At 41.7% G+C, this 26,092-nt stretch overlaps 1 protein-coding gene across 2 annotated transcripts in view; it reads left to right on the top strand.

The window, feature by feature from the left end:
* The window catches only part of PIGC (phosphatidylinositol glycan anchor biosynthesis class C), a 61,378-nt gene extending 46,605 nt beyond the window's left edge, over positions 1-14,773 (top strand). For both annotated transcript variants that reach the window (XM_082266059.1, XM_082266058.1), the window contains one exon: positions 13,746-14,773. In XM_082266059.1, the coding sequence (XP_082122185.1) occupies positions 13,795-14,748 (954 nt within the window). In that variant the 5' untranslated portion in view covers positions 13,746-13,794 and the 3' untranslated portion in view covers positions 14,749-14,773. The remainder of the gene's footprint in view (positions 1-13,745) is intronic.
* Positions 14,774-26,092: the final 11,319 nt, after the last annotated feature.

Consider the following 26,092-nt stretch of genomic DNA (forward strand, 5'->3'; position numbering starts at 1 on the left):
TGTTGTATATTTACATCCCACACTGCAAGTCCTCGCTCTGCCTGCACAGGCGCTGCATTTCAACTAGTGATCGACCGATTATCGGCAAAGCCGATATATCGAGGGCCGATATGCACTTTGCCCGATATATCGGAATCGGCCTTTTGATTTACCGATATTTCGGGAAAGTGCTTGTACCGGGGTGATGCCTGCAGCTAGAGGCATCACCCCGGTACCTACCGGTGTCCATAGCAGACGGTCGGCTGTCTTGTAATGACAACCGATGCGGCTGAGAAACCGCTCGACTGTCATTCAAAGGAGCGGGAGGGGACGTCCCCCTCCCGCCGCCTTCCGCAGCTCGCCCCGGTCTCCTGTCCCACCGGGAGACCCGGGCATCCTACCTTCACCGCCACCGTCTGACCGGGTCTCCATTTCTTTGAATACGGTACCGCCGAGTACCCGAAAGTGATGTCACGACATGACATCACTTCCGGGTACTGGCGGCGCCGATTTAAAAAAACGTACAGCATTCAAAACAGCCAAACTTGGCGTTTCGAAAGCTTTTAAGTGCAGAGGAGGGGTTTTGGGTCTTTTGGACCCCCAGATGCCTCCACCACAGTACCTGTAGACATTAAAAAAAAAAAAATGATATCGGTCGATCAATAATTTCAACCCCATAGACTTCTACCTATGTCTTGTGAATACAACATTTTATTTCACTTCAGTAATATGTGAATGTCACTTCTGTAAAGCGGTAAAAAAAAAAAAAAAATAATAAAAATGTAATATATTGCAGCATGAAATAAATCACCGCCCCAGGCGGGTCCATAGACCAACAGCCCCTCCACAAATCAGCATGTGATTACATTAATAGGAAGACCAGGACAAAAAGCTGACTGCACTCCAGTGATGTAGCAGATAAGTTTATTTGAATCTTCAAAGCATATGAAATGCAAACATCACAGCTCCAAAATGAGGACAGAGAATAGTTAACACGTTTCACATGAAAATGTGATTAATCATATGTCTGTAATGACATTTCTGACCCCGGCCTGTTCTTTATTGCCTCTGTTTTATAGCAGAAGGTAAAAAACATTGTTTTTTTTTTTCTTTAAGAATTATCACTCTTTTTTGTTCATAGTGCAAAAAAATAAAAACCGCAGCGGTGATCAAATACCACCAGAAAAAAGCTCTATTTATGGAAAAAAATGGACATCAATTTTATTTGGGTACAGCGTCGCACGTCAGTGCAACTGTTAGTTAAAGTAAGGCAGTGCTGTATCTCAAAAAATGGCCTGGTCAGGAAGGGGGTAAAACCTTCTGGTCCAGAAGTGGTTAAAGCGGTAGTATACTGCTTTTTTCCACTTTTAACTACAGGTAAGCCTATAATAAGGCTTACCTGTAGGTACAATTAATACCGGCACGGTTTAGGAGATATTTGCACTGCATGCAGCCGCTCACGCGAGCGGCGCATGCGCTCTGAAGGTCCAGGCGGACCTTCAGCTTTCCTTGCCGGGAGCTTGCCGGAAAATGACTCCCACGCGCATGCGCGGGAGTGACGTCATCTTGGCTCCGGCCAATCACAGCGCCGGAGCCGCCGAACCCGGAAGAAACGCTGAGGGATCATGTCAGCTCCCACAGCTATGTCTGGGGGTCCGTGTCGGGGCTTCATTCTAAGGTAAGTAATTCATAATTAGCTAGTATGCGATGCATACTAGCTCATTATGACTTTGTCTTGCAGGGTTTTTTTTTTTTTTTTTAGGTTTACAACCGCTTTAAATAAAACATTTTTCTTTTTTTTTTTTTTTTTATCAAATTTATTCACCCTGTGGCTGGCTGTAACTCACTGATTTTTCACAGCCAGCCTCCTGCAGACGTACAGCTGAGTATCCGTAAGATCAGAGCATTGTTCTGAGGCCTTCTGGGATATACATGTTCTGCGTCCCAGGAGGCTTAAAGACTGTCTACAGATCCTATGCATGTGCAGCAGCAGTTATGTCATCCTGGCCTAGACAAGGAATATTGAAATTGAAAGGTGCACCAGAAAAGAAGGTATTCACTGTATGTAGAAAAAAAAGTATATAAGTGGAAAGTGTATGGAGGGGAAAGTGCAAAAATTGGTTAAAAGTCCACTTCAAACAAAAGGTATCAAAGCTGCTCATTGGTCAGTATTGGCAGCATCAACATTGATTTCTACCTTGTCTCCATTTGTTATTCACTGCAATTCCCTCAAGGAGCCTCGCACTAGTAGATCACATTTTAATGTAGTAGTAGCATTAGGATTACTTGTAGAGAGGGATATTAGGTACCCTGCATACCTGCTCTACTTGGCTGTGGTTGAATGGACACGTCACTAAGAATCTGAGATCATGCTGGGAGTTGGATTGCAGGCTTCCCGAGAGCTGATCACTGTGAGCCAAGTCTTGGAGTGGCCGGCGTAATCTTGGAGCGCTTCCGAAATACAAGCACATCATTATTATTGTCAACGTTACGTTTAGTATAAGTGTTAAGGACACACGTGTCCGGTTCTAACTGTAACATTTTATTGCAATATAAAAAAGCTGCAATTATATATTTATGATGGAATCCATCCAGTTATGATAGAAAGCAATGTATTTATATAATAGTGTACAGTTTTGGCATGTACCATATCCTGTATATATTGGCAAGAAAGGGAATTCCTTTAGAGTGGCCTTTCTCAACTTTTTTTTATTAACATGGAGGAACACTTCTCAATAACTTTCAAGTCTCTTGCTCTTAATTATTATATTTACTGTACACCTCATGGTACACTACCATCTACCATTAACAGAAAGTTGTAGATAAGAATAACAAACGTGGCATGCTTCCTGTACTTAACTGTTCTATATGACAAACCTACCCTAAAGCGGAGTTCCGGCCTCAAATACCTTTTTTTATCTAAAAATACCCCTATAATACTAATCCATCGCCCTTTACAGAACCGCTATTCTCATACTTACAAGGTGTACAGTATTGGATTTTAGTCAAAATCTTTTAAAAACGCTGTCTGGGCGCGGCCATCTTAGACGTGGGCATTTGAAGCCGCAGTGAAAATGCCAAATTGTTGATCAGCATAGCGAGCACTCCAGGAATCACTAAAGTTGCAAAATAGGCCGGAACTCCGCTTTAATAAAAATAATGGAATGAAATTATTAATGGCAAGAAAATAAACTTATATTGAAAATGATAGTTTTCCCTGACATAGTGGTCAGTTGAATAATTGATGGTGGGTGGAAAAGTGCTGTCCCACACTGGTGGTCAGTGGATAGGAGTTTATTAGATTGGCAGTCAGTGGGAGAGATGCCCTTGCCTTACGCTGGTGGTCAGACCAGAAAGAACCTCCTATATTGGTGGTAGGTGAACAAGGACCCTCTTATATTGATGGTCAGTAAATGAAGACCTCCTTACATTGGTGGTCAATGTAATGGCGGGGCCCCCTACGTTGGTGGTCAGTGGGAAGTATGTCTCCCTTATACATGGTTATAAAAGTCATTAGTGTTAGTGCTTGTTTATATGAAAGACAGAAATTTGCTTAAGGAACCCTTACCAAACTTTGGAGGAACCCCAGGGGTCCACAGAACCCTGATTGAGAAAATTTGGTTAAGAGTGTACTGTCTTATGCTATCTGTACATGTAAATATTTTTAGTTTGACACTGAAGACAAAAGTCTATATAAAAATTTAGATGATTTAATGGAATCCATTTATATGGTTGAAGATTGTCAGGGTCAGGGCTCCAATTCAGTGCTTGAGGTTGCCATTGCCTGACTTCCAAAAATGCAGCTAATCTAGCAATGGAGCACATCTAGCACCTTCAGCCCTTAGTGTCAAGCGCAGTTGTGACAAGTAACAACTTTCCAGATAATTTCCTTTAACCTCCCTAGCGGTTTGATTATGTCCAGATTTCTGTGCTAAAAGCGGTACATTGTTTTGCATGGAAATCTGTTGTTTTATATTTTAAAACTCACCTTCCCCTGCGATCCCCCGCCGTCCTCCCGCTGTCCTCCACTGTGTGCTCGGCCGATGCCGGGACCTGTCTTCCGGTTCCCTAGTCTGCGAGCGTTGCGACGCAGGGGGGTGGAACTGGCAGCAATTAAAAAAATGTAAATACACTAAATTACATGATACAAAGTTGTGATCCTAACGGATTACACTGTATCATACCATTTCAGTACAGGATTGCACCTGGTGACTTTTCCATGTGTGCCTGGACTCGTTCCTTGGGGAGCCAGCTCGTGTGACCGGCGGCTCCGATGGCCGCCGGCCACTCGCAATCTCCTGCAGGAGAGGGAGAAAGACAGACGGCTGATGTAAACGCAGTCCTCTGTCATTCTCCCTGAAGTAAGCACAGAGGCTATGCGATCCTGCTATATAGGATCACATGTCTCTGTGGTTACTTCACTAGTCACGCCCCTTGACAGTTATAATCACGCCCCTAGGGACACACTTAACCCCTTGATCACCAATGAAGTTAACCCCTTTCCTGCCAGTGTCATTTTTACAGTAACAGTGCATATTTATAGCACTAATTACTTTAGTAATGTCACTGGTACTCCCAAAGTGTCAAAATGTCAGTCAGGGGTCTGATCTGTCCGCCGCAATGTTGCAGGCCCGCAAAAAAAACCACAGATCGCCGCCATTACTAGTAAAAAAAAACAAAAAAAATGACATAAATCTTTCCCGTAGTTAGTAAACGCAATAACTTTTGCGCAAACCAATCAAAATATGCTTATTGCGATTTTTTTTTTTTTACCAAAAATATGTAGCAGAAAATAAATTGGCCTAAAATGTTAAAGAATTTTGATTTTTACTTTTTTTTTGAGAATTTCATATAAAAAATGTGAAGAATATTGTTATTTTTTTTTTAATTGTCGCTCATTTTTTTGTTTATAGCGCAAAAAATAAAAATCGCACAGGTGATCAAATACCACCAAAAGAAAGCTCTGTTTGTGGGAAAAAAGGACATCAATTTCATTTGGGTACAGCGTCGCATGACATCGCAATTGTCCGTTAAAGTCACACAGTGCCGAATCGCAAAATAGGGCCTGGTCATTGAGCAGCCAAATCCTCTTAAGTGGTTAAAGTTTTATGAAGGAACAATCCAAGGCTGTGTGATAGAGCTGCTGGTGCTGCTTCCGTATACTAGCTGGCAGCTTTATCACACAGCCCCGAGTGCGCTGCTTATTTATTCATTATAGTAAATGATCATTCAGCTCTGCACATCTGTGGCTGCTTGTAAACATTCAAAGCCCCAGCATATAGATTACACAACACCCAACGGTGTTTCACTTTTATGAATGAACAATCAGCACTATTGGGGCCATGTAAGACACAGCCCTGTAGCACTGCCTGTTTATTAATAGTAGTAAAAGATCAATCAGAGCTCTGCATTTACAAGCAACTGAAAATAGATCACACAGCCTGCAGGATAAAAGAAAAAGAAAAGTTTCATTTTTTTATTTTGTTTTTCCTAACCGATTTTAACCATTTAAAAAAAAAAAACTTTTAACATTGCTATCTATTTTTAATTCCCTATATTTCACTGTGACAGCTATCATTGTGCCTCTCTCTGTACAAGACACAGTGACAGCTAGAGCCAGCAGGTTTTCTTATGAACAAATCCATGTGATCATGGGTGTCCTCATGGGCTGGCAACCCCCCCCCCCCTCCCCTGGAATCTCTACTTCCCCTTTAGAGTGGTTGTTAAACCACTTTATACCATCCTGTCTGGTCTGTTTAATAATCCTGTAAACCCGTACCTTTGTGTCTGTGTTTTAAATAAATAAGCCATTCTTTACCAGTTTTCAGAGCGCCGATCGCCGCTCACGTGACCCACCGGCTTTCTCCTCTCCCCCCGTCTGACAGCTGCCTGCAGCAGGCGGGGCTGGGGATTCTTTGCTGACATCAGTCGGGAGAGAGGAGGAGGAGAGAGTCGGCAGGTCACGTGAGCGGCGATCGGCGCTCTGAAAACTAGTAAAGAAAGGCTTATTTTTATAAAACACAGACACAGGGGCACACAGGATTTTTAAACAGACTGTAGACAGGATATGAAACTTTAAATGAAACTACAGCAGCAGGAGGGGAGAGGGGGCACTGACACAGGAGCAGACAGGCAGGGAGAAGGGGGAGAGAAGACAGGAGGGCTGCGGAGGACAGAGGCTAAGCAGCCATGGTATACCGTAGTCCGAATACAAAGGGGAGGGTATAGCCAGGCAGGATCAGCCAGGTATTTTATGTGATAGAAGGGGCCAAAGTAACACAAAACAAACACTGTGCTGTATAACATGCTTTAAGGGAACAGGATCAATATTTTTTTTATTTTTTTAGGTTAACAAACGCTTTAAAAACAAATTCTGCCGTTTCCCCTTTAAAAATAAACCCTCAAAATATAATGACTAAGCCTCTCCCCTTCATGACATTTAAAAAAAGGGGCGGAGCATGGGTGACCTTAAAATGATGCCCCCCCCCCCCTGCAAAAAAGTTCTGCGTACGCCCATGTATGTGATTACTGTTTTATTATCATGGTATCACATGATCAGGATCAAATTGTTCTAGTTTGTTCCCACTTCTGCCATTGTCACTTTAGCAGGACACTGTGGCCTGCAGGTAAACATGAGGATCAATATAAATAGTTATGGGGAATAAAAAGTAGAATCAATATACTGAACACTATCATTACTGCATACAGCTATCAGAATACAGTTTTCTTGGGAAAGTGGTTGTTTAGTGCAATGTGAACAGCGAGGCTCAGCCACACCATGTTCATTCATCTGCACTGATCAACAGAGGGTCAGCAACAAGGATACATAGAAAATAATTGTTATCTATGTGCCTTGTTCACAATATAGAGGAGAATGTCTGCATCGTTACATAACACAATGCACAAACATGCATGGTAACTTGAGTCATTGCAATGTGCATAACAATTTTAAAGAAGGGTGAGAATTTTGTGCATGTAAAAAGACAGTTCAATGCATAGTAAAATGTAATACAACACTTTAAAAATAAATGTCAATGCGCATTAATATTCATGTTTTTTCTGTGCGTTTTAATAAACCTTGTGGTGTAAATGAGACCTAAAATGTGTGTTTTTTGGTTTTTGTGAGTTACTGCATATTCCAGTTTTCTTTTTTTTTTTTATAAGAAGAATTGTTCTGAATGGACTCACCTCTTCTTGTGCTGTGCAGTGATGGGCACTGTGCTGCATCTTGTGTGCGGATAAAACCCATCTGGTCTGGGTACCCTGTCAATATTTAGTACTGACACCTAGAAGAAAGATAAAAGGGTTCAATACATTCTCGCTGGCTTGTCATTTTAAAGTGTTACTAAACTCAAATGATAAAAAGCTATCATTAAATGGTATATTACACGCTGTTCATACTCACTTGGTCACTATGGTATTTGTTTTCAGTATTCCGCCAAAAAACCTGGTTGATCCTGCTGTTCTGTCTCCACCAGAAATTCTGTTCATGTCCCCAACTCCGTTTAGTGAGTTTCTATGGTGAGCATTTCCTCCCTATCACATCTGAGCAGCCCATGTGACTATAGTCACACATGTGGGCGTATACACAGTGGTAAATGACAGCCCACTCCCTCCCTCCTCCTCCTCCATGCCCACTAACCATCTAAACACAATAGGTTTGGAATATTACATGTAGATTAATGGTGGCTTCACCTCCCTGTTATACTAAGACACAGGCTGGAGGGGGCGTGACACAGGCTGTGACTGGCAGAAATCTGCCCAAACTATGTTATTGCCAAATAATAATAAAGGTTTTGATTTCAAATATATGTCTGTATTACAAAGGCTGTTTTTTATTTTGAACATGTGGCCAGTAGCAGTGGACTAAAAGCTCCTCATGCTTATGTTTCCCTGCAGGCTGGGAAAGATCTGGCTCACGTGACAGCTGTATATCGATTAGGAAAAAGGTACTTAGATGTTTTTTTATTTAGGTAACTTTAGTGCCATCAACTACATACAGAAATTGAAGAGCAAATGTAAATGAAACAGTGTATGTTTAGTATCACTTTAAAGTGTAAAATTTAAACATTAAAACTAATCCGTATATGCAGTAAAGCATGCTTGTTATACTCACTGTGGAACCTAAGGGGTCAATCCTCTGCATTGTGTAAAAAGGCCATTTGATCCTGTCTTCTCTGATCCTCCCCTTCCACTGTTCCCAATCCATCTCCTGATAAAACAGAGCCTTTGGTGTCACTCTGCACATGCTCAGTTTGGTATGTATTGCAAGAGAGGTTTTTTTTCTTGTAAGGGTGAATCAGCACAGGGCCAATCAGCACTGTCCAGACAGAGGGCAGGGGTCATTGCAGTCTCATAGGACAGTCAGAGTAGAATGAAAACTTCTCCTACAAGCTTTAACCAGACACTGATAGAAGTCATAGGACTGCTATATACTGCTGATGAGAACAAGTATTTATCAGTTTATATTTACTAAAATAATTGCATTTTCATGTTCTGTGGGAGACCAGATATTGCAAATGCAGGGTCCTGGGTTAAGTAACACTTTAAAGTGGTTGTAAAGTCCGAAGGCTTTTTTTTGTTTTGTTTTTTAATCTTAAAGCATTCTATGTATTAAGATAAAAAAGGCCTTCTGTGTGCAACATCCCCACTCAGCCCCTCTAATACTTACCTGAGCGCCATTGGCTCCCGCTGCTGTCAAACAAATTAAGTGAGCCAATGAGAAGAGAGAGGGGGCAGGGCCAGGTCACGGCTTTGTGTCTGAATGGACACAGGGAGCTGCGGCTCAGGTGCCCCCCATATCAAGCTGCTTGCTGTGGGGGCACTCAACAGGTGGGAGGGGCCAGGAGCACCGAAGAGGGACTCGAGAAGAGATCCGGGCTTCTCTGTGTAAACCAAACTGAACAGGGCAGGTAAGTATAGCAAGTTTGTTTTTTTTAACCGAAAAAACCCCAAGACATTACACTCACTTTAAGTTTAAATCAGTAACACGATACTGTTACACATTTAACCAATGTTACTCAAATAATTATGGGATCCAGAAATATCTTTTTTTGTGGCTCAAAGCTGCATACAATGTGCTTATTGGAAATGTTATAATCCTGGATAGAACACAGATTAGAAACCTTCAGTACTGTATGGGATCCTTGGTTGAGATAAGAACCTCTAATTTCTATATATTTTATGACTTTCTATGTATCAACTTTTCATTAGTTCCCACTGCAAGATGTTTCCACATTTCCCATCTTTTCTATAACGAGATACAATTATTTAATTTTTTTGTATCTGGTCTCTGTTTTAAAGCTGAATTTCTGGCAGGTGTAAAAGAACTCTGAATCCTGTTATGTATTAGGTAAAACATTACAGTTTTAAAATGACCTAATGCAACTACCCAAACCTTTTGTATTCTTAATTCCCTGTGATCCCTTGCACAGCAGCACCCAGACTGAGAAAGAAACCATTGCAATCAATTTAACACTGGAAGTGTGCTGATAGAAGGGAGCAGAGTGATCACCTTATTAGATGAGACACAGATAAATCATTTCAGAACTTTTTCCACCTTTAATGTGACCTATAAACTGAACAACTCTGCTTAACAACAAACTGAAATATTTTAAAGTGGATGGAAATAAAAAAAAAAAAACTTAAATAATATGGTTGTCTATTGCCACATGCACAAGGGTTCTCTGAATGTTCTTGCCCAAGAAACTGGCTACAAACTCTATGCTAAGTGGTACAGAACTCCTGAATTATTGCACAAGTTCTCAGCAGCTAACTCTCCCACATGTTGGAGATGCGGCCTACACCCGGGCTCTCTTTTGCATGTCTGGTGGGATTGCCCTGTCGTCCAGCCGTTCTGGAGAGAGGTACACTCTCTGATTCCCCGAATCACCACCTACATTCCCGACTTTACTCCGGCACAATACTTGCTCCATCACACGTCCATACCCTATTCCAGTTACAAAAAGTCCCTCACACTACACCTCATCAATGCAGCTAGGATGTGCGTGCCCTGTCATTGGCGCTCTACTTCCCCCCCCACAGTTGCGGAATGGCTGAAGAGGGTTCAGAGGGTAGCAGAAATGGAAGACACTATTGCGCAGGCTAAGGATACCCACCACAAATATTACACGACCTGGGCTTCCTAGACACACTTTACAACTCTTCCTGAATTCCAGAGACTGACCACTACATCCTAGATGCTAGCTAAATTCTACCGGACGTGGGATGCTTCGGACATCTTCTCCCGTCGGCCACTGATTACATTTAGTTGATCGAGTCCCTCTCACGAATACCACGGGCCTCATGCCCCCCATCTGTTTATTTCTCTCCTTATTCTCCCTTTACTCTCTTTCTTCCTGTCTAACGTCTTCTCCTCATGTCTTTCCCTCGACCCTCCTACCCACTCCTTCCTCTCCCTCCCCCCCCCCACACCCGGATGCTCCTCTGCTCCCCCCAAGCCGCAGACCCGACTCCGCCCACGGGCCGGAACACTCACCTCCACTGGCCCCTTATGTGGGTTTCTTCGGAATTACCCACCCCGAGACGGCATATACGCTTTTGATGGGTGCCCCCTATGCCCGGATACAGCATGTTCCCCCTTGGGGGTGTCCGGACACGTGGGGGCAACCACCACTGCCCTTGGAGGAGCCTTATCCGTCGCACGCCCAGTCATGGTGGAGGTCGCCATGGGTTTTTCTTCTGTTGTTGTTTTTGTTTATGTGTTATCCCCATGGCCCGGCACCAAGAGTATGGGGACCAAGATTGTCCTCACTTTACTGACCGGTCTACATTGCCTGACTTGTGCTGATCTTGTACATTCCTGTACTTCACTGTATGATTATGACGAGGTCTGTTTACTCAACCTTATTCACGGTGCATACTGTTGCTGTTTACCTAGCTTTTCTTTTTGATGCACTATGTATTGCTTAAAAAGGATGTTCACTTGTTATGTCATACCATTTTACCTCAATAAAATGTTTAAAAAAAAAAAAAAAAATAATAATATGGTTGCATAAGTGTGCACTCCCTTAAACTAATATTTTGTTGAAGCACGTTTTGATTTTTATTACAGCACTCAGTCTTTTTGGGTATGAGTCTATTTGCATGGCACATCTTGACTTGGCAATATTTGCCCACTTATTTTTGCAAAAACACTCCATATCTGTCAGATTGCGAGGGCATCTCCTGTGCACAGCCCTCTTCAGATCACCCCACAGGTTTTGAATCAGATTTAGGTCTGGGCTCTGGCTGGGCCATTCCAAAACTTTAATCATCTTCTGGTGAAGCCATTCCTTTTGTTGATTTGGATGTATGCTTTGGCCGTTGTTATGTTGAAAGATGAAGTTCCTCTTCATGTTCAGCTTTCTAGCAGAAGTCTGAAGGTTTTGTGCCAATATTGACTGGTATTTGGAACTGTTCATAATTCCCTCTACCTTGACTAAGTCTCCTGTTCCAGCTGAAGAAAAACACCCCAAAGCATGATGATGCCACCGCCATGCTTCACTGTGGGTATGACGTTCTTTTGGTGATGTGCAATGTTGTTTTTGCACCAAACATATCTTTTGGAATTATAGCCAAAAAGTTCAACCTTGGTTTAATCAAACCATAACACATTTTCCCATGTGCTTTTGGGAGACTTCAGATGTGTTTTTGCAAAATTTAGCCGGGCTTGGATATTTTTCTTCATAAGAAAAGGCTTCCGTCTTGCCACTCTACCCCATAGCCCAGACATATGAAGAGTACGGGAGATTGTTGTCACCCAGTACTTACCAGATATTCCTAAAGCTCCTGCAATGTTGCTGTAGGCCTCTTGGCAGCCTCCCTGACCAGTTGTATTCTCGTCTTTTCATCAATTTTGGAGGGACGTCCAGTTCTTGGTAATGTCACTGTTGTGCCATATTTTCTCCACTTGATGATGATTGTTTTCACTGTGTTCCATGGTATATTTAATGCCTTGGAAATTATTTTATACACTTCTCCTGACTGATAGCTTTTAACAATGAGATCCCGCTAATTCTTTGGAAGCTCTCTGTGGACCAAGGCTTTTGCTGTAGGATGCAACTAAGGAAATGTCAGGAAAGACCTACTAGAACAGCTGAACTTTATTTGGGGTTAATCAGAGGCAGTTTAAATAATGGCAGGTGTGTACTGACTCCTTTTTTAACATGAGTTTGAGGTATCAGGACAATATCCCCCCTGGACAATATCCCCCCGGACATTATCCCCCCAGGCAATATCCCCCCGGAAAATATCCCCCAGGCAATATCCCCCCGGAAAATATCCCCCAGGCAATATCCCCCCGGAAAACATCCCCCTGGACATAATCCCCCTGGGACAACATCCCCCTGGATAATATCCCCCCGGGACAACATCCCCCCCCCCGGAAAACATCCCCCTGGACATAGGGTTAGAGGGTTAGGGTTAGAGGGTTAGTGTTAGGGTTAGAGGGGGGATATTGTCAAGGGAGGATATTGTCCGGGGGGATGTTGTCCAGGGGGGATATTGTCCGGGGGGATGTTGTCCAGGGGGGATATTGTCCGGGGGGGATATTGTCTGGGGGGATATTGTCTGGGGGGATATTGTCCTAGAATCGAGTTTGAATGTGATTGCCTAATTCTAAACACAGGTACATCCCCAGTTATAAGAGGATGTGCACACTTATGCAAACACATCATTTTAGTTTTTTATTTTTACTACTTCTAAAAGATTTTTGTTTGTTTTTCAATTGAGTTGTACAGTTTATAGGTCACATTAAAGACAAAAAAGTTCTGAAATGAATTATCTTTGTCTCATTTTTTTACGTCACAGAAACCTGACATTATAACTGGGGTGTTTAGACTTTTTTTTTATACACTATATGTATATAGCTGCTTGCCTGAAGTTCCGGGTTAATGCTTCACTAGTATCGCTTGATACTTTTCAACCAACAGAGACATGACATTTATAATGTTTGACATTACGGAGACTTAATTAATTTTAAAGTGCAATTAAACTGCTAATTTTGTTTTTTTGTAATGGACCCCCAGGAGGTTTATGCCAGAATGTGCTACTATGCACTGCATATAAGTACATTATGGCAGACTTGCTTGTCAAACTCCAACTAGTCCTGACAACATGACAACAGCCGCAGCAATTATTTATTGAATCTGCATGGTAGCACAGGAGACTCTGGTTTGGTATTTACCTTGAGTCCACTCAAGGTTCTAATTTTTACCTGAAGCCCTGATGAAGGGGGAGCTCCTTTGACACCCAAAACACGTTGGCTGTCTTTTAACACCATATCAATAAATTAATTTTGGATTCTTTTATCTTTTGGTCTGGCAATCTTATAAATGGCGACATAGATGGCAACAATAAAAACATTTTTCAGTGAAAAGTGGAAGGTTCAGAAGCTCTGTCCGGTTACTATTGCTGTCTGTGTCTTCTTGTCCCAGTGAACCTTTTCACCTCTTTTCTTTTCCTGATTTCACAAGACAGAAGGTGTAAGGAAGTCTCTCAAGACAGCAAAAACTGATACAAGTTCTAACTCTTTCCCTCTCTATCCATAGCTTTAAAAAAAGTTGGGCTTCATCTGTTGTCTGGGTAGATTCATGCACATGAAACAACTGATTAGTAAATAGATAAAAGTGATCTAAATCTACAATTTTTTTTCAATATAATTTGTTATTTTCAATATACTGTAAAATGTTTTTTTTTTTCACAACGCTGAACTTTTTTTTTACATGAACATGAGTTCTTTACATTGTATTGTGTTCTTATTACAGGCAATGACGTTTGGATTTAGAAGCTAATCATACAAGCAAGTAGGAAGATATGAGCCCAGTTCGGCAAAGCTCTAATTCTCGTGCCTATACAGATGTAACATGGAGAGGGAGCTCTTCTTCACCAGCTCTGGCAGATGTCCACCCTCCTTGGAGGAAGGTTCTCTATGAAAGACAGCCATTCCCTGACAATTATGTTGATAAAAGTTTCCTGGAAGAGCTAAGGAAAAATATCTATGTTCGACGTTACAGCTACTGGGCTGTGGTGTTTGAATCTGTGGTTGTAATCCATCAGCTATGTAGTGTCTGTGCTTTTTCAGTGATTTGGTGGTATATGGACCAGGACTTGTTGTCCCCTCAGAAGCTATGTGGGGTTGGGTTGGCCTTCACACTCCTTGGCTACCTCATATTTGATGCAGTAGACAAGGGAGCTGGGCGGAAGGACAATGGACGGACTCGCTGGTATGATCTGAAGAGTTCCTTGGTTTTTATAGCCTTCACTTATGGTTTCTCTCCAGTACTGAAAACATTGACAGAGTCCATCAGCACAGATACTATCTATGCCATGTCTGTGCTCATGCTCATAGGACATCTTGTCTTCTTTGATTATGGAGCCAATGCAGCAGTTGTCTCTAACACATTATCCATTAATATGGCCATCTTTGCTTCCGTTTGTTTGGCTTCACGCCTTCCTCGCTCCCTGCATGCGTTTACTATGGTGACTTTTGCCATCCAGATTTTTGCCCTTTGGCCAAGCTTGCAGAGAAAGCTAAGAGCTTACACTCCACGGACTTACATGTGTGTCACATTTCTCTTTGCTGTGTTTTCTGTGGCAGGGCTGCTAAGTATATCTAGTGTGGGAGCCCTGCTGTTCTTCTTGCTGCTTGCATCTGTGACATTCCTGTGCCCCTACATCCTCATCCGACTACAGCTGTTCAAAGATAACATCCACGGACCTTGGGATGAAGCAGAAATCAAGGAAGACCTTTCCCGCTTTCTTGACTAAAATATTTTAACATGTAACTTTTTTTATTTTAATGTTAAATTATGTTTTAAAGTAACAAATGTAAACTTACTACATCAGAAGAGTAATAAAATCTCATTGGTCTTTATTACCCACTGCTGATATTCAGTACCTAAATATCACCACTAGAGGGCACCATTTGCACACTTCATTTTTTATTTTATTCACGACAATGAAAATAAATAAAGGTGGTTATGTAGTCAGTGTGAGTACTATTTCCTGCACAGTACGCGGAATCAATTTTAATACATTATAGTGAACAAAGCATCCCTTATTAACTTTTTTATAAATCAAAAATCAAACTTTTGTGTTTTTTTCAGTTTTTTTTTTGTTTCACTTATTTTGCCTTTTTATTTTAACTGCAATAACTTGATTTCCACAGAATGTAATTGTTTTTTTAATACCATATAACTATCACAGCAGGATTTGTTTTCCAAACTTTTTTTATAGATTTATGTGGATAGATTTAAAATACACGTCCAGCAGAAACTTTTTTTTTTTTTCTTTTAGTTTTGGAAAGAGCAGGGAAGGATTAAATCCTCTGCTATTTGGGACTCAATTGGTAAGATTTCCCCCAACTAAAGTTGGCCATATACCTGCAGAATTTCGTTCAAACCTCCATACGGAAACTGTGAAAAAAACGTTTATCAGAGGATCGGATCTTGCCATTACTGAAGCCGGCCATAGACGGTTGGAATCTCGGCTGGTTCAGTAGCGACTGGCCAAGATTCGAACCATGTATGGGCAGGTTGAATGTACCCAAGTTGATCGCTCAAATCAACCAGCCTGTCGGATTTTACATGCGATTATTGCTAGTGGGGAGAGCCTCCCCCATCAATACTGTCGTAGCAGGAAAGAAAATCACTCCATCTATAGGCGGCTTTTGTCAACTTATTTTGTTCAAAAGCCTTTGATCAGCCCTAATACTTAAACTGAATCCTAGATGTATTAACCAGGTTTTTATTACAAGATGTACAACTATACCCAAACAAAAACCACATTCACAGTTAGAATTAAATAGTTCAAGAAAAAATTCAAGCTTTTTCAGTACTACAGTCAAAAATGATCGTCGGCTGGACCCCACTAACCATTAGAAATTTAAACAAATGTTTCAAAAACAAAAATGTTTTAAACAAAATTTTACTAGTGTATGGCCAGCTTTATTCCCTCATTGACAATGGTTTTACCAGACAGGAATTGTTTTTGTTTTTCCTTATTGCATGCCTGGTGAAACTGTTTTCCCAGGGACACTAAATGAGAGAAAATCTCTCTAACGAAGCCCAGGATAACAGAAAAAAACCTGAGAAGGGTCCTAATCTTTTCCAACTGTAGCCAAAATTAAAAAATAAAGTTTTGGCTGGACATTAAAGTGTCACTAAACCCTGGAACCTGCATTCTTTATACCTGGTCTCTCACAGTACACAGAACATGGAAATGCAATCCTTTTAGTATAAACTGCTAAATACCTTTTCTCATCGACAGTATATAGCAGTCTTGTGACTTTTATCAGTGTCTGGTTAAAGCTTGTAGGAGAAGTTTTTATTCTCCCCTGATTGTTCTATGAGAATGCAGGACCCCTGACCCTCTATCTGGACCGTGCTGATTGGCCTTGTGCTGATCACATGCACTACCAAGGCAAAAAGAAAAAAAACTCTCTAGCAATACACACTAAAGTGAGCATGTACAGCTTGTTCCCCAAGCCTCTGTACTATCTGGAGATGGTTTGGAAACAAGAAGGGGAGGATCAGAGAAGACAGGATCAAACAACCTTTTTACACAATGCAGAGGATTGACCCCTTAGGTTCCACAGTGAGTATAACAAGCATGCTTTTCATAAGCCTAATAATAGCATGCAATGCCAAGCTGCTGTTTCCAAAGCGAGGAAAGTCCTAATTTTGTATTAAGAGTGGCATGGACTGCAGAGAGAGAGATATAATTTTGCCCCTGTACAAATCATTAGTAAGACCTCATCTGGAATATGCAGTTCAGTATTGGGCACCAATTCTAAAAAAGGATATCAGGGAACTGGAGAAAGTGCAGAAAAGGGGAACCAAACTGATAAGAGGCATGGAGGAGCTCAGCTATGAGGAAAGATTTGAGGAACTAAATGTATTCTCTCTTGAGAAGAGGAGATTAATGGGGAATATGATCAACATGTATTAATACATAAGGGGTCCATATAGTGAACTTGGTGTTGAGTTGTTCACTTTAAGGTCAACACAGAGGACAAGGGGGCACTCTTTAAGTCTAGAGGAAAAGAGATTTTGTTTCCAAATATGGAAAGGTTTTTCACAAAAAAAGCTGTGAAAATGTGGAATAGACTCCCTCCAGAGGTGGTTCTGGCCAGCTCAGTAGATTGCTTTAAAAAAAGGCCTGGATTCTTTCCTAGGTGTACATATAATAATTGGGTACTAACATTTATAGGTAGATCCGGGGAATATCCAATTGCCTCTTGGGGGATCAGGAAGGAATTTTTTGCCCTGCTGTAGCAAATTGGATTATGCTTTGCTGGGGTTTTCGCCTTCCTCTGGATAAACTGTGGGTATAGGATTGTGTATATGGGATTGTATGGTTGTGTTTTCTTTTTTACTTACATAAAAATGAGGGTTTAGAACACCTGTAAGTACTGTCCCAATATTTTAGTAGGTGCTTTTTATGTCTCTTTATTGAAGCAGCCACCCAGTGCTGACTTTCATACAGATTTTAACAGCATGTCAACGTGGGCACACTGTCCTTCATACATTGCTATGTCTGTTCCAATAATGGGCAGGGGTTTGGATTCAGTAAAAGAAAAGTATTCCTCTTAACCACTTTGCCGCTGAGAGCTCTACTGCGGCAAAGTGGCTCTTGTAGGTCTGACGACGTAGACCTACGTCGGCAGACACTCCCCCTTCTCGGCAGCGCGAGCGCGCCGCCGGAGGCTCGCTCCCGCTGTTTTCAATCACAGCGAGAGTTGGGCCAGGGGAGGAGCAGAGGCGATCACCGCTGCTCTTCCCCGATCGTCGGGGAATCAAGTCTGGAGATCCGCCCACTTGTGTAAACAGAGCGGGCGGATCTCCGAAGTGACAGGCAGGGTCAGATTGCAGGGTTCAGCATAGCTGAACCTGAGATCTGTCCCTGTGTTACTCAGTCACCTCCCCCCACACATGTCAGTAAGCACCAGGCATACATTAACCCCTCCCTCTCCAATAAAATTAACCCCTTCCCTGCCAGTGTCATTTTTACAGTAACAGTGCATATTTATAGCACTGATCACTGTAGAAATGTCACTGGTAACCCCAAAAGTGTCAAAAATGTCAGTCAAGGGTTCCATCTGTCCGCCGCAATGTCGCAGTCCTGCAAAAAAAAATTCGCAGATCGCCGCCATTACTCGTTAAAAAAAAAAACACCAAAAACAACAGAAATCTTTCCCTTAGTTAGTAAACGCAATAACTTTTGCGCAAACCAATCAAAATACGCTTATTGCGATTTTTTTTTACCAAAAATATGTAGCAGAAAACAAATTGGCCTAAAATGATAAAAATTTTGATTTTTACATTTTTTTGGGGGGAATTTCATATAAAAAAATGTGAAAAATATTGTTATTTTTTCAAAATTGTCGCTCTTTTTTTGTTTATAGCGCAAAAAGTAAAAATTGCACAGGTGATCAAATACCACCAAAAGAAAGCTCTATTTGTGGGGAAAAAAAAGGACATAAATTTGGGTACAGCGTTGCACGACCGCGCAATTGTCCGTTAAAGTAACGCAGTGCCGATTCGCAAAATATGGCCTGGTCAGGAATGGGGTAAAAACCTTCCGGTCATCAAGCGGTTAAAAATTAAAAATACGCTCATTGAGAATTTTTTTGTCAAAGACATGTAGCTAAATACATTTTGGCCTAAATATATGACAAAAATTGAATATATTGGATATTTTTTAACTGTCAAAGTAGAAAAATATTGTTATTTTTTCAAAATTGTCACTTTTTTAATTAAAATCGCATAAAATGAAAATTGCACAGGTGATCAAATACCACCAAAAGATAGCTCAGTTTGTGGGAAAAAAAGGACGTAAATTTTGTTTGGGTACGGCGTCACACGACGGCACAATTGTCAGTTAAAGTTGCACAGTGCCGAATCGCAAAAAGTGGCCTGGACGTAAGACCGCAAAATCCTCCGGTGGTAAAGTGGTTAAGGACACTAAATGAGAGAAAATCTCTCTAACGAAGCCCAGGGTAGCAGAAAAAATCTTTTCCAACTGTAGCCAAAATTTAAAAAAAAAAGTTTTGGCTGGACATTAAAGTGTCACTAAACCCAGGAACCTGCATTCACTATACCTGGTCTCCCACAGTACACAGAACATGGAAATGCAATCCTTTTAGTATAAACTGCTAAATACCTTTTCTCATCGACAGTATATAGCAGATTTGTGACTTATCGGTGTCTGGTTAAAGCTTTTGGGAGAAGTTTTTATTGTCCCCTGATTGTTCTATGAGAATGCAGGACCCCTGACCCTCTGTCTGGACAGTGCTGATTGGCCTTGTGCTGATCACACGCACTACCAAGGGAAAAAGAAAAAAAAACTCTCTAGCAATACACAGTTCCCCAAGCCTCTGTGCTATCCGGAGATGGTTTGGAAACTTTGTAATAAGGGGAGGATCAGAGAAGACAGGATCAAACAACCTTTTTACACAATGCAGAGGATTAACCCCTTAGGTTCCACAGTGATTATAACAAGCATGCTTTACATAAGCCTAATAATAGCATGCAATGCCAAGATGCTGTTTCCAAAGCGAGGAAAGTCCTATCTTGTATTAAGAGTGGCATGGACTGCAGAGAGAGATATAATTTTGCCCCTGTACAAATCATTAGTAAGACTTCATCTGGAATATGCAGTTCAGTTTTGGGCACCAGTTCTCAAAAAGGATATCAGGGAACTGGAGAAAGTGCAGAGAAGGGCAACCAAACTGATAAGAGGCATGGAGGAGCTCAGCTATGAGGAAAGATTAGAGGAACTGAATTTATTCTCTCTTGAGAAGAGGAGATTAAGGGGGAATATGATCAACATGTATAAATACATAAGGGGTCCATATAGTAAACTTGGTGTTGAGTTGTTCACTTTAAGGTCAACACAGAGGACAAGGGGGTACTCTTTACGTCTAGAGGAAAAGAGATTTTGTTTCCAAATATGGAAAGGTTTTTCACAAAAATAGCTGTGAAAATGTGGAATAGACTCCCTCCAGAGGTGGTTCTGGCTAGCTCAGTAGATTGCTTTAAAAAAAGGCCTGGATTCTTTCCTAGGTGTACATAATATAACTGGGTACTAACATTTATAGGTAGATCCGGGGAATATCCAATTGCCTCTTGGGGGATCAGGAAGGAATTTCTTGCCCTGCTGTAGCAAATTGGACTATGCTTTGCTGGGGTTTTTCTATAACTGTGGGTATAGGATTGTGTATATAGGATTGTATGGTTGTGTTTTCTTTTTTACTTACAGGTGTTCTAAACCCTCCTTTTTATGTAAGTACTGTCCCAATATTTTAGTAGGTGCTTTTTATAAGTCTCTCTATTGACGCAGCCACCCAGTGCTGACTTTCATACAGATTTTTAACAGCATGTCAACGTGGGCACACTGTCCTTCATACATTGCTATGTCTGTTCCGATAATGGGCAGGGGTTTGGATTCAGTAAAAGAAAAATATTCCTCTTAATGCAAACTTTTGAAATTCTTAGCAATGCAAGAGAAATTCCAAACTGCACCTGCCATAAAGTTATTAAAACTGATGGATCAAACCAGGTCAAGGCTTTACATGTAATTTGCCCCTGACAGAATGGTTGTCTGAGAGAGAATTAAATAATTTTTGCCCTTTTAGTAAAGCACCTACACAGGGCTGAAGGGTGGGTGGTAACAGCATTGTAGAGGTGCTACAGTATATAATGACCACCCTGATGCTTTTAAACGAAAGTAAAACTATAAGTGGTACTTGTCACATAGCATAAGCAAATTATGGCTTGTACGAGGTACAGACCTCCATTTCTAGTAAACATTTATCTTTTATATTTAGCAGTCTGTCTAGTGTTCCACTATAAGGTGCCCCTACAAGTGCAGAAATGATCCAAAAGTTCTCTTGCAGGACTGCTGTCTGCAGCTAGGTTGAGCATACACAGTTACACATTGGAAAAGAGAGGCATTGATAGAAAGCTATAGCAATTAGACAAATATTTTAAACATGTTTATTCCATCTTTTCCATGTGGGGTCAGCTGGGTCGTCTCCTGATGTAATAGACGTGTAATGGTTGTTCAATCCATTTAAGAGTTGACGGTCATTTAATGACTTTTACCAGCTTGCCGGCCATAGTCTTGGCTCCTCAGCAAAAATAACCTTCTTGATACCCTACAGTCTGGCTTTCGCTCGCAGCACTCCACACAAACTGCCTTACTAACTAACTCACTAACGATTTACTAACTGCTAAAACCAATGGCCACTACTCCATACTCCTATTGTTTGACCTCTCTGTGGCCTTTGATACTGTTGACCACCTTCTTCTTCTCAATAAACTCAGTTCCCTTGGCCTCCAAGATTCTGCTCTATCCTGGTTCTCCTCCTACCTATCACAGCGTTCTTTCAGTGTCACCTACAGCTCTGTCTCCTCCTCTTCATTGCCTCTTTCTGTGTGGGTCCCCCAGAGCTCTGTTCTTGGACCCCTTCTCTTCTCTATCTACACCTCCTCCCCTGGTCGCTTGATAACCGCCCACGGTTTTCAATATCATCTATACAATGATGACACCCAAATCTATCTGTCTACTCCTCACCTCCCTCCTTCAGTCACCTCACACATTACTAACTGACATATCAGCATGGATGTGACACCGCTTCCTTAAAGTAAATTTCTCTAAAACTGAGCTTGTAATATTCCCTCCCACCCATGCCCCCTTCCACGACCTTTCCATCAAAATCAGTAATGCAACCATCAATCCCTCCCCTCCAGCCAGAGTACTATGTGTAATCCTAGACTCTGACCTGTTCTTTCAGCCCCAAATCCAAACATTGTCAAAAGCGTGTAGACTTCAGCTTCGTAACATCTCTAAAATTTGCCCCTTTTTAACAAGCGAAACCACCAAGCTACACATTCACTCCCTTGTTATCTCTCGCCTCGACTATTACAACTCCCTTCTCATAGGCCTAACTCTCCATAGACTATCCCATCTTCAGTCTATCATGAATGCTGCTGCCAGGCTTATCCACCTTACCAACTGCTCAGTGTCTGCCAACCCCCCTGCCAATTCCATCACTAGCTCCCGATCACCCAACAATAAATTCAAAATACTAACCACAACATACAAAGCCATTCACAAATCTGCTCCGAGCTACATCACCAATCTTGTCTCCAAATATCTCTCAAACCATCCTCTCCGCTCCTCTTAAGACCTCCTACTCTCAAGCTCCTTTGTCTCCTCCTCCCATGCTCATCTCCAGGATTTCTCCAGAGCCTCTCCCATCCTCTGGAACTCTCTAATTCCAACTGTCCGGCTATCTCCTACTCTCGCTGCCTTCAGGCGATCCCTGAAAACTCTTCTCAATGTTGAACTTTTTTTATTTGGCATTGGTAAAGATAAGTGACCCCCAAAATGTCCCCTATGTCTCCTCTTGGGGTTGTGACCCACAGAGTGCATGACCTAACCTATTGCTAACAATGTTCAAAGTTGTATTGCTAGAACAAAACAATGCAACCACTCTTTAAAAGTATCCTTACAGTGCAATGATCACCCAACATACATTTTGGGATAGGTATGCAGTCAGCCTATGACATGATTGGGGGACATGATGGTACAACATCTCAGAGCTCTAAAGCCTTGGTCAGATTGGAAGAAGTATCCTTTGTGCTGTGCTTCCACGTCACTGCCTATGGAGCATTCTCCCAGCATGCGCAGAGCATTGATCTCATTATCAGCTGTAAAACTTCTAAGGAAAATCTGGTTGTGCGTACAAAATCATCCCAAAGCCCCTGTATATAGAATCCTTCATACTGTATTATAATAGGTATGGTCAGAAAATAAGTCTGGCAGAACTTCAGAATAAACATAGTCACCATAGGAATAGACACGCCTTGCCCAGTGACAGCTCTGTTAGTCTATAACTCATCCAACCCTTGGCTCTCCTTACCTTTCTGGTATTTGCAGTGCCAACGTTCTCCTCCATGAGAAAGATTAGGAATAAAACTGAGATCAGCTGGTGTTTGGTCGACACACTTCTCCTAGGTGATGAATTCTCTGATATTGGAAGAAATATACGGTAGTACTTGGGGCAAGTCCTTCCTGATTGTATATCACACATCAACAAACAGTAACTAATGGAGCAAGGTTAATGACAGGTTAGGAACACAGTGATATCTATATATACTGAGGGAAACTTCCCACGATGTTATCTACGCTTTTCACACACAGTTTTCCTATGCTTTCATTTTTATTATGCTCTTGATTATTTGCTATTTAAAGCTGAACTCCAGGTATGATCTTTATTGCATGCTTATGTTGGAGCAATGTAAATGTGCATATCTCATACGTGATGGGCTGTTGGGGAAGCTGACTACTGTTGTAGTCAGTTCTAGGGATGAGCTTGGGTTCAGTCCAAAGCCATGTGCTACTACAGTGATTGCCACAATCTTCTGGGACCTGTACAGTCAGTCTCCCCTCTGCACATTGACCACAAGGGGTCACTCACTCCGTACTGCCACCATTCACAGAATGTGATGTCATTTTTTTGAATGAATACAAGATATTCTTTGATGGGCTGAGGTGGAGATAGTGACATCACCACCCCTCCCCTTCTCCTTGTCCATACAGAGAATGCCTTGTTTTAGGCGCTTGTTGACCGTATCACTTAGATATACGGTGGCAAGCCAGCTCTGCTGCGCTAGATTACATACCTAGCACGTGATCCAGCACTTCCAGGTTGGGGGCACGCAGGCGCGCCACCAGCGGCCTGCTCCCCTCTGTGATTATTCACAACGGGAGCTGATCAGCGGCTACCATGGACTCGATGCCCGCCGGCACCTGCTAATTGTTCGTTACACAGGCAGAATGGTGGTCTGCCTATGTAAACAAGGCAGATTGTTGTTCTTTCAGTAGGGAAGGCATTGATCCTGTGTTCCTGCAAAGCAGGGACACAGATCTATGCCTTCCCCTAGTAAAAGCACCTCCCACAGTTTAGTAAAACACCAGCAAGGCACACATTTAACCCTTTGATCACCCCTGATGTTAACCCTTTCCCAGCCAGTGCCAGTACAGTAACCGTGCACATTTTTAGCAGTAATCACTGTATTAGTGTCACTGGTCCCCAAAAAGTGCCAGAATTGTCAGTTCGTGTCCTGACTGTCCGCTGCAATATTGCAGTCCAACTATAAGTTGCTGATCCCAACCATTACTATTAAAAAAAATAAAATAAATAAATGAAAATATCCCATAGTTTGTAGACACTAACTTTTGCGCAAACCAATCAATATACGCTTATTGGGATTTGTTTACCAAAAATATGTAGCAGAATACATATTGGCGTAAACTGATGAAGAAACATTTTTTTTATTGGATATGTTTTATAGCAGAAAGTAAAAAATATATTTTTTTTTCCAACTCTGTCGGTCTTTTTTTGTTTATAGGACAAAAAATAAAAACCGCAGAGGTGATCAAATACCACCAAAAGAAAGCTCTATTTGTGGGGAAAAAAAGGATATCAATTTTATTTGGGTACAGCGTCGCAGACTGTGCAATTTTTAGTTAAAATAATGCAGTGCCATATTACAAAAAATGACCTGGTCATGAAGGGGGGTAAATCTTCTGGAGGTCAAGTGGTTAAAAATAAAATCTAAGGTATTCTATGGATGGTGGCAGTGCAGAGTGAGTGACCCTCTGGTCAGTGTGCAGAGGGAATGCTGCTTGCTACAAGATCTGGAAAATCGCAGCTATCAATGTAGTAGAGCTGAGTACTACAGTAATTGGCAGCTTACCCAGCAACCCATCAAGTATGACAATTGCATAATTACATTGGTTCAAGCTATACTTTTATCCTCCTCTTGCTGTAGAACTACAAGTTCCAGCACTCTATACTTTCATTCTCCCATCTCTGTGGAACTACAAGTCTCAGCACACTAAATTTCCATTCTCCTGTCTGAAGAACTTAAAGTCCCAGCACACTATACTTACAGTACATTAACCCATTTCTGTAGATCTACAGGTTCCAGGACAATATACAGTGCCTTGAAAAAGTATTCATACCCCTTAAAATTTTCCACATTTTGTCATGTTACAACCAAAAACGTAAATGTATTTTATTGGGATTTTATGTGAAAAACCAACACAAAGTGGCACATATTTGTGAAGTTGAAGGAAAATGATAAATTGTTTTTAACATTTTTTTACAAAAAATATGTGAAAAGTGTGGCGTGCATTTGTATTCAGCCCCCTAAAACCCCGTACACGCGTACCGATCGTCGGCCGAACGATCGGCCGTCTTTTGTCCAGGGCTGTCGTGTCTGTTGAAAACTGCAAAAGACTGCACACGAATTTTGTCGGCCAACAGCAGCCGACTGCAGAAGTGATGTCATGTGATGGTTAACTTTGCGTGTGTTTTTTCTTTTCTGAGCATGCCCAGTCTTGCAAATCTGCTGTCTGTCGGCCAAATTCTGTACTGACTGGCGAACAATCGGCCGTTCTGGTGTTGGGCAACAAAAATTTTAATGCCTACACGACAGATTCTGTTCGGCCGAAAGTGCGCTGTCGGCTGTCGGAAGCATCATACTAACAAGCCTACAATCGGCTATCGGTAAATCGAATATTTACGGCCGACAATCAGTACGTGTGTACAGGGCTTTAGTCAATACTTTTTAGAACCACCTTTCACTGCAATTCCAGCTGCAAGTCTTTTTGGGGATGTCTCTGCCAGCTTTGCACATCTAGAGAGTGACATTTTTGCCCATTCCCTTTTGCAAAATAGCTCAAGCTCTGTCCGATTGGATGGAGAGCGTCTGTGAACAGCAATTTTTAAGTCTTGTCCCAGATTCTCAATTGGATTTAGGTCTGGACTTTGACTGCGCCATTCTAACACATGAATATGCTTTGATCTAAACCATTCCATTGTAGCTCTGGCTGTATGTTTAGGGTTGTTACCCTACGGGAAGGTGAACCTCCGCCCCAGTCTAGTCTCAAGTCTTTTGTAGACTGTAAAAGGTTTTCTACTAAGATTGCCCTGTATTTGGCTCCATCCCTCTTCCCATCAACTCTGACCAGCTTCCTTATCCCTGCTGAAGAAAAGCATCCCCACAGCATGATGCTGCCACCACGTTTCATGGTG

Source organism: Pelophylax lessonae (assembly GCF_965119305.1).
Source record: "Pelophylax lessonae genome assembly, chromosome: 8".
In the NCBI taxonomy this organism is placed as follows: Eukaryota; Metazoa; Chordata; class Amphibia; order Anura; family Ranidae; genus Pelophylax; species Pelophylax lessonae.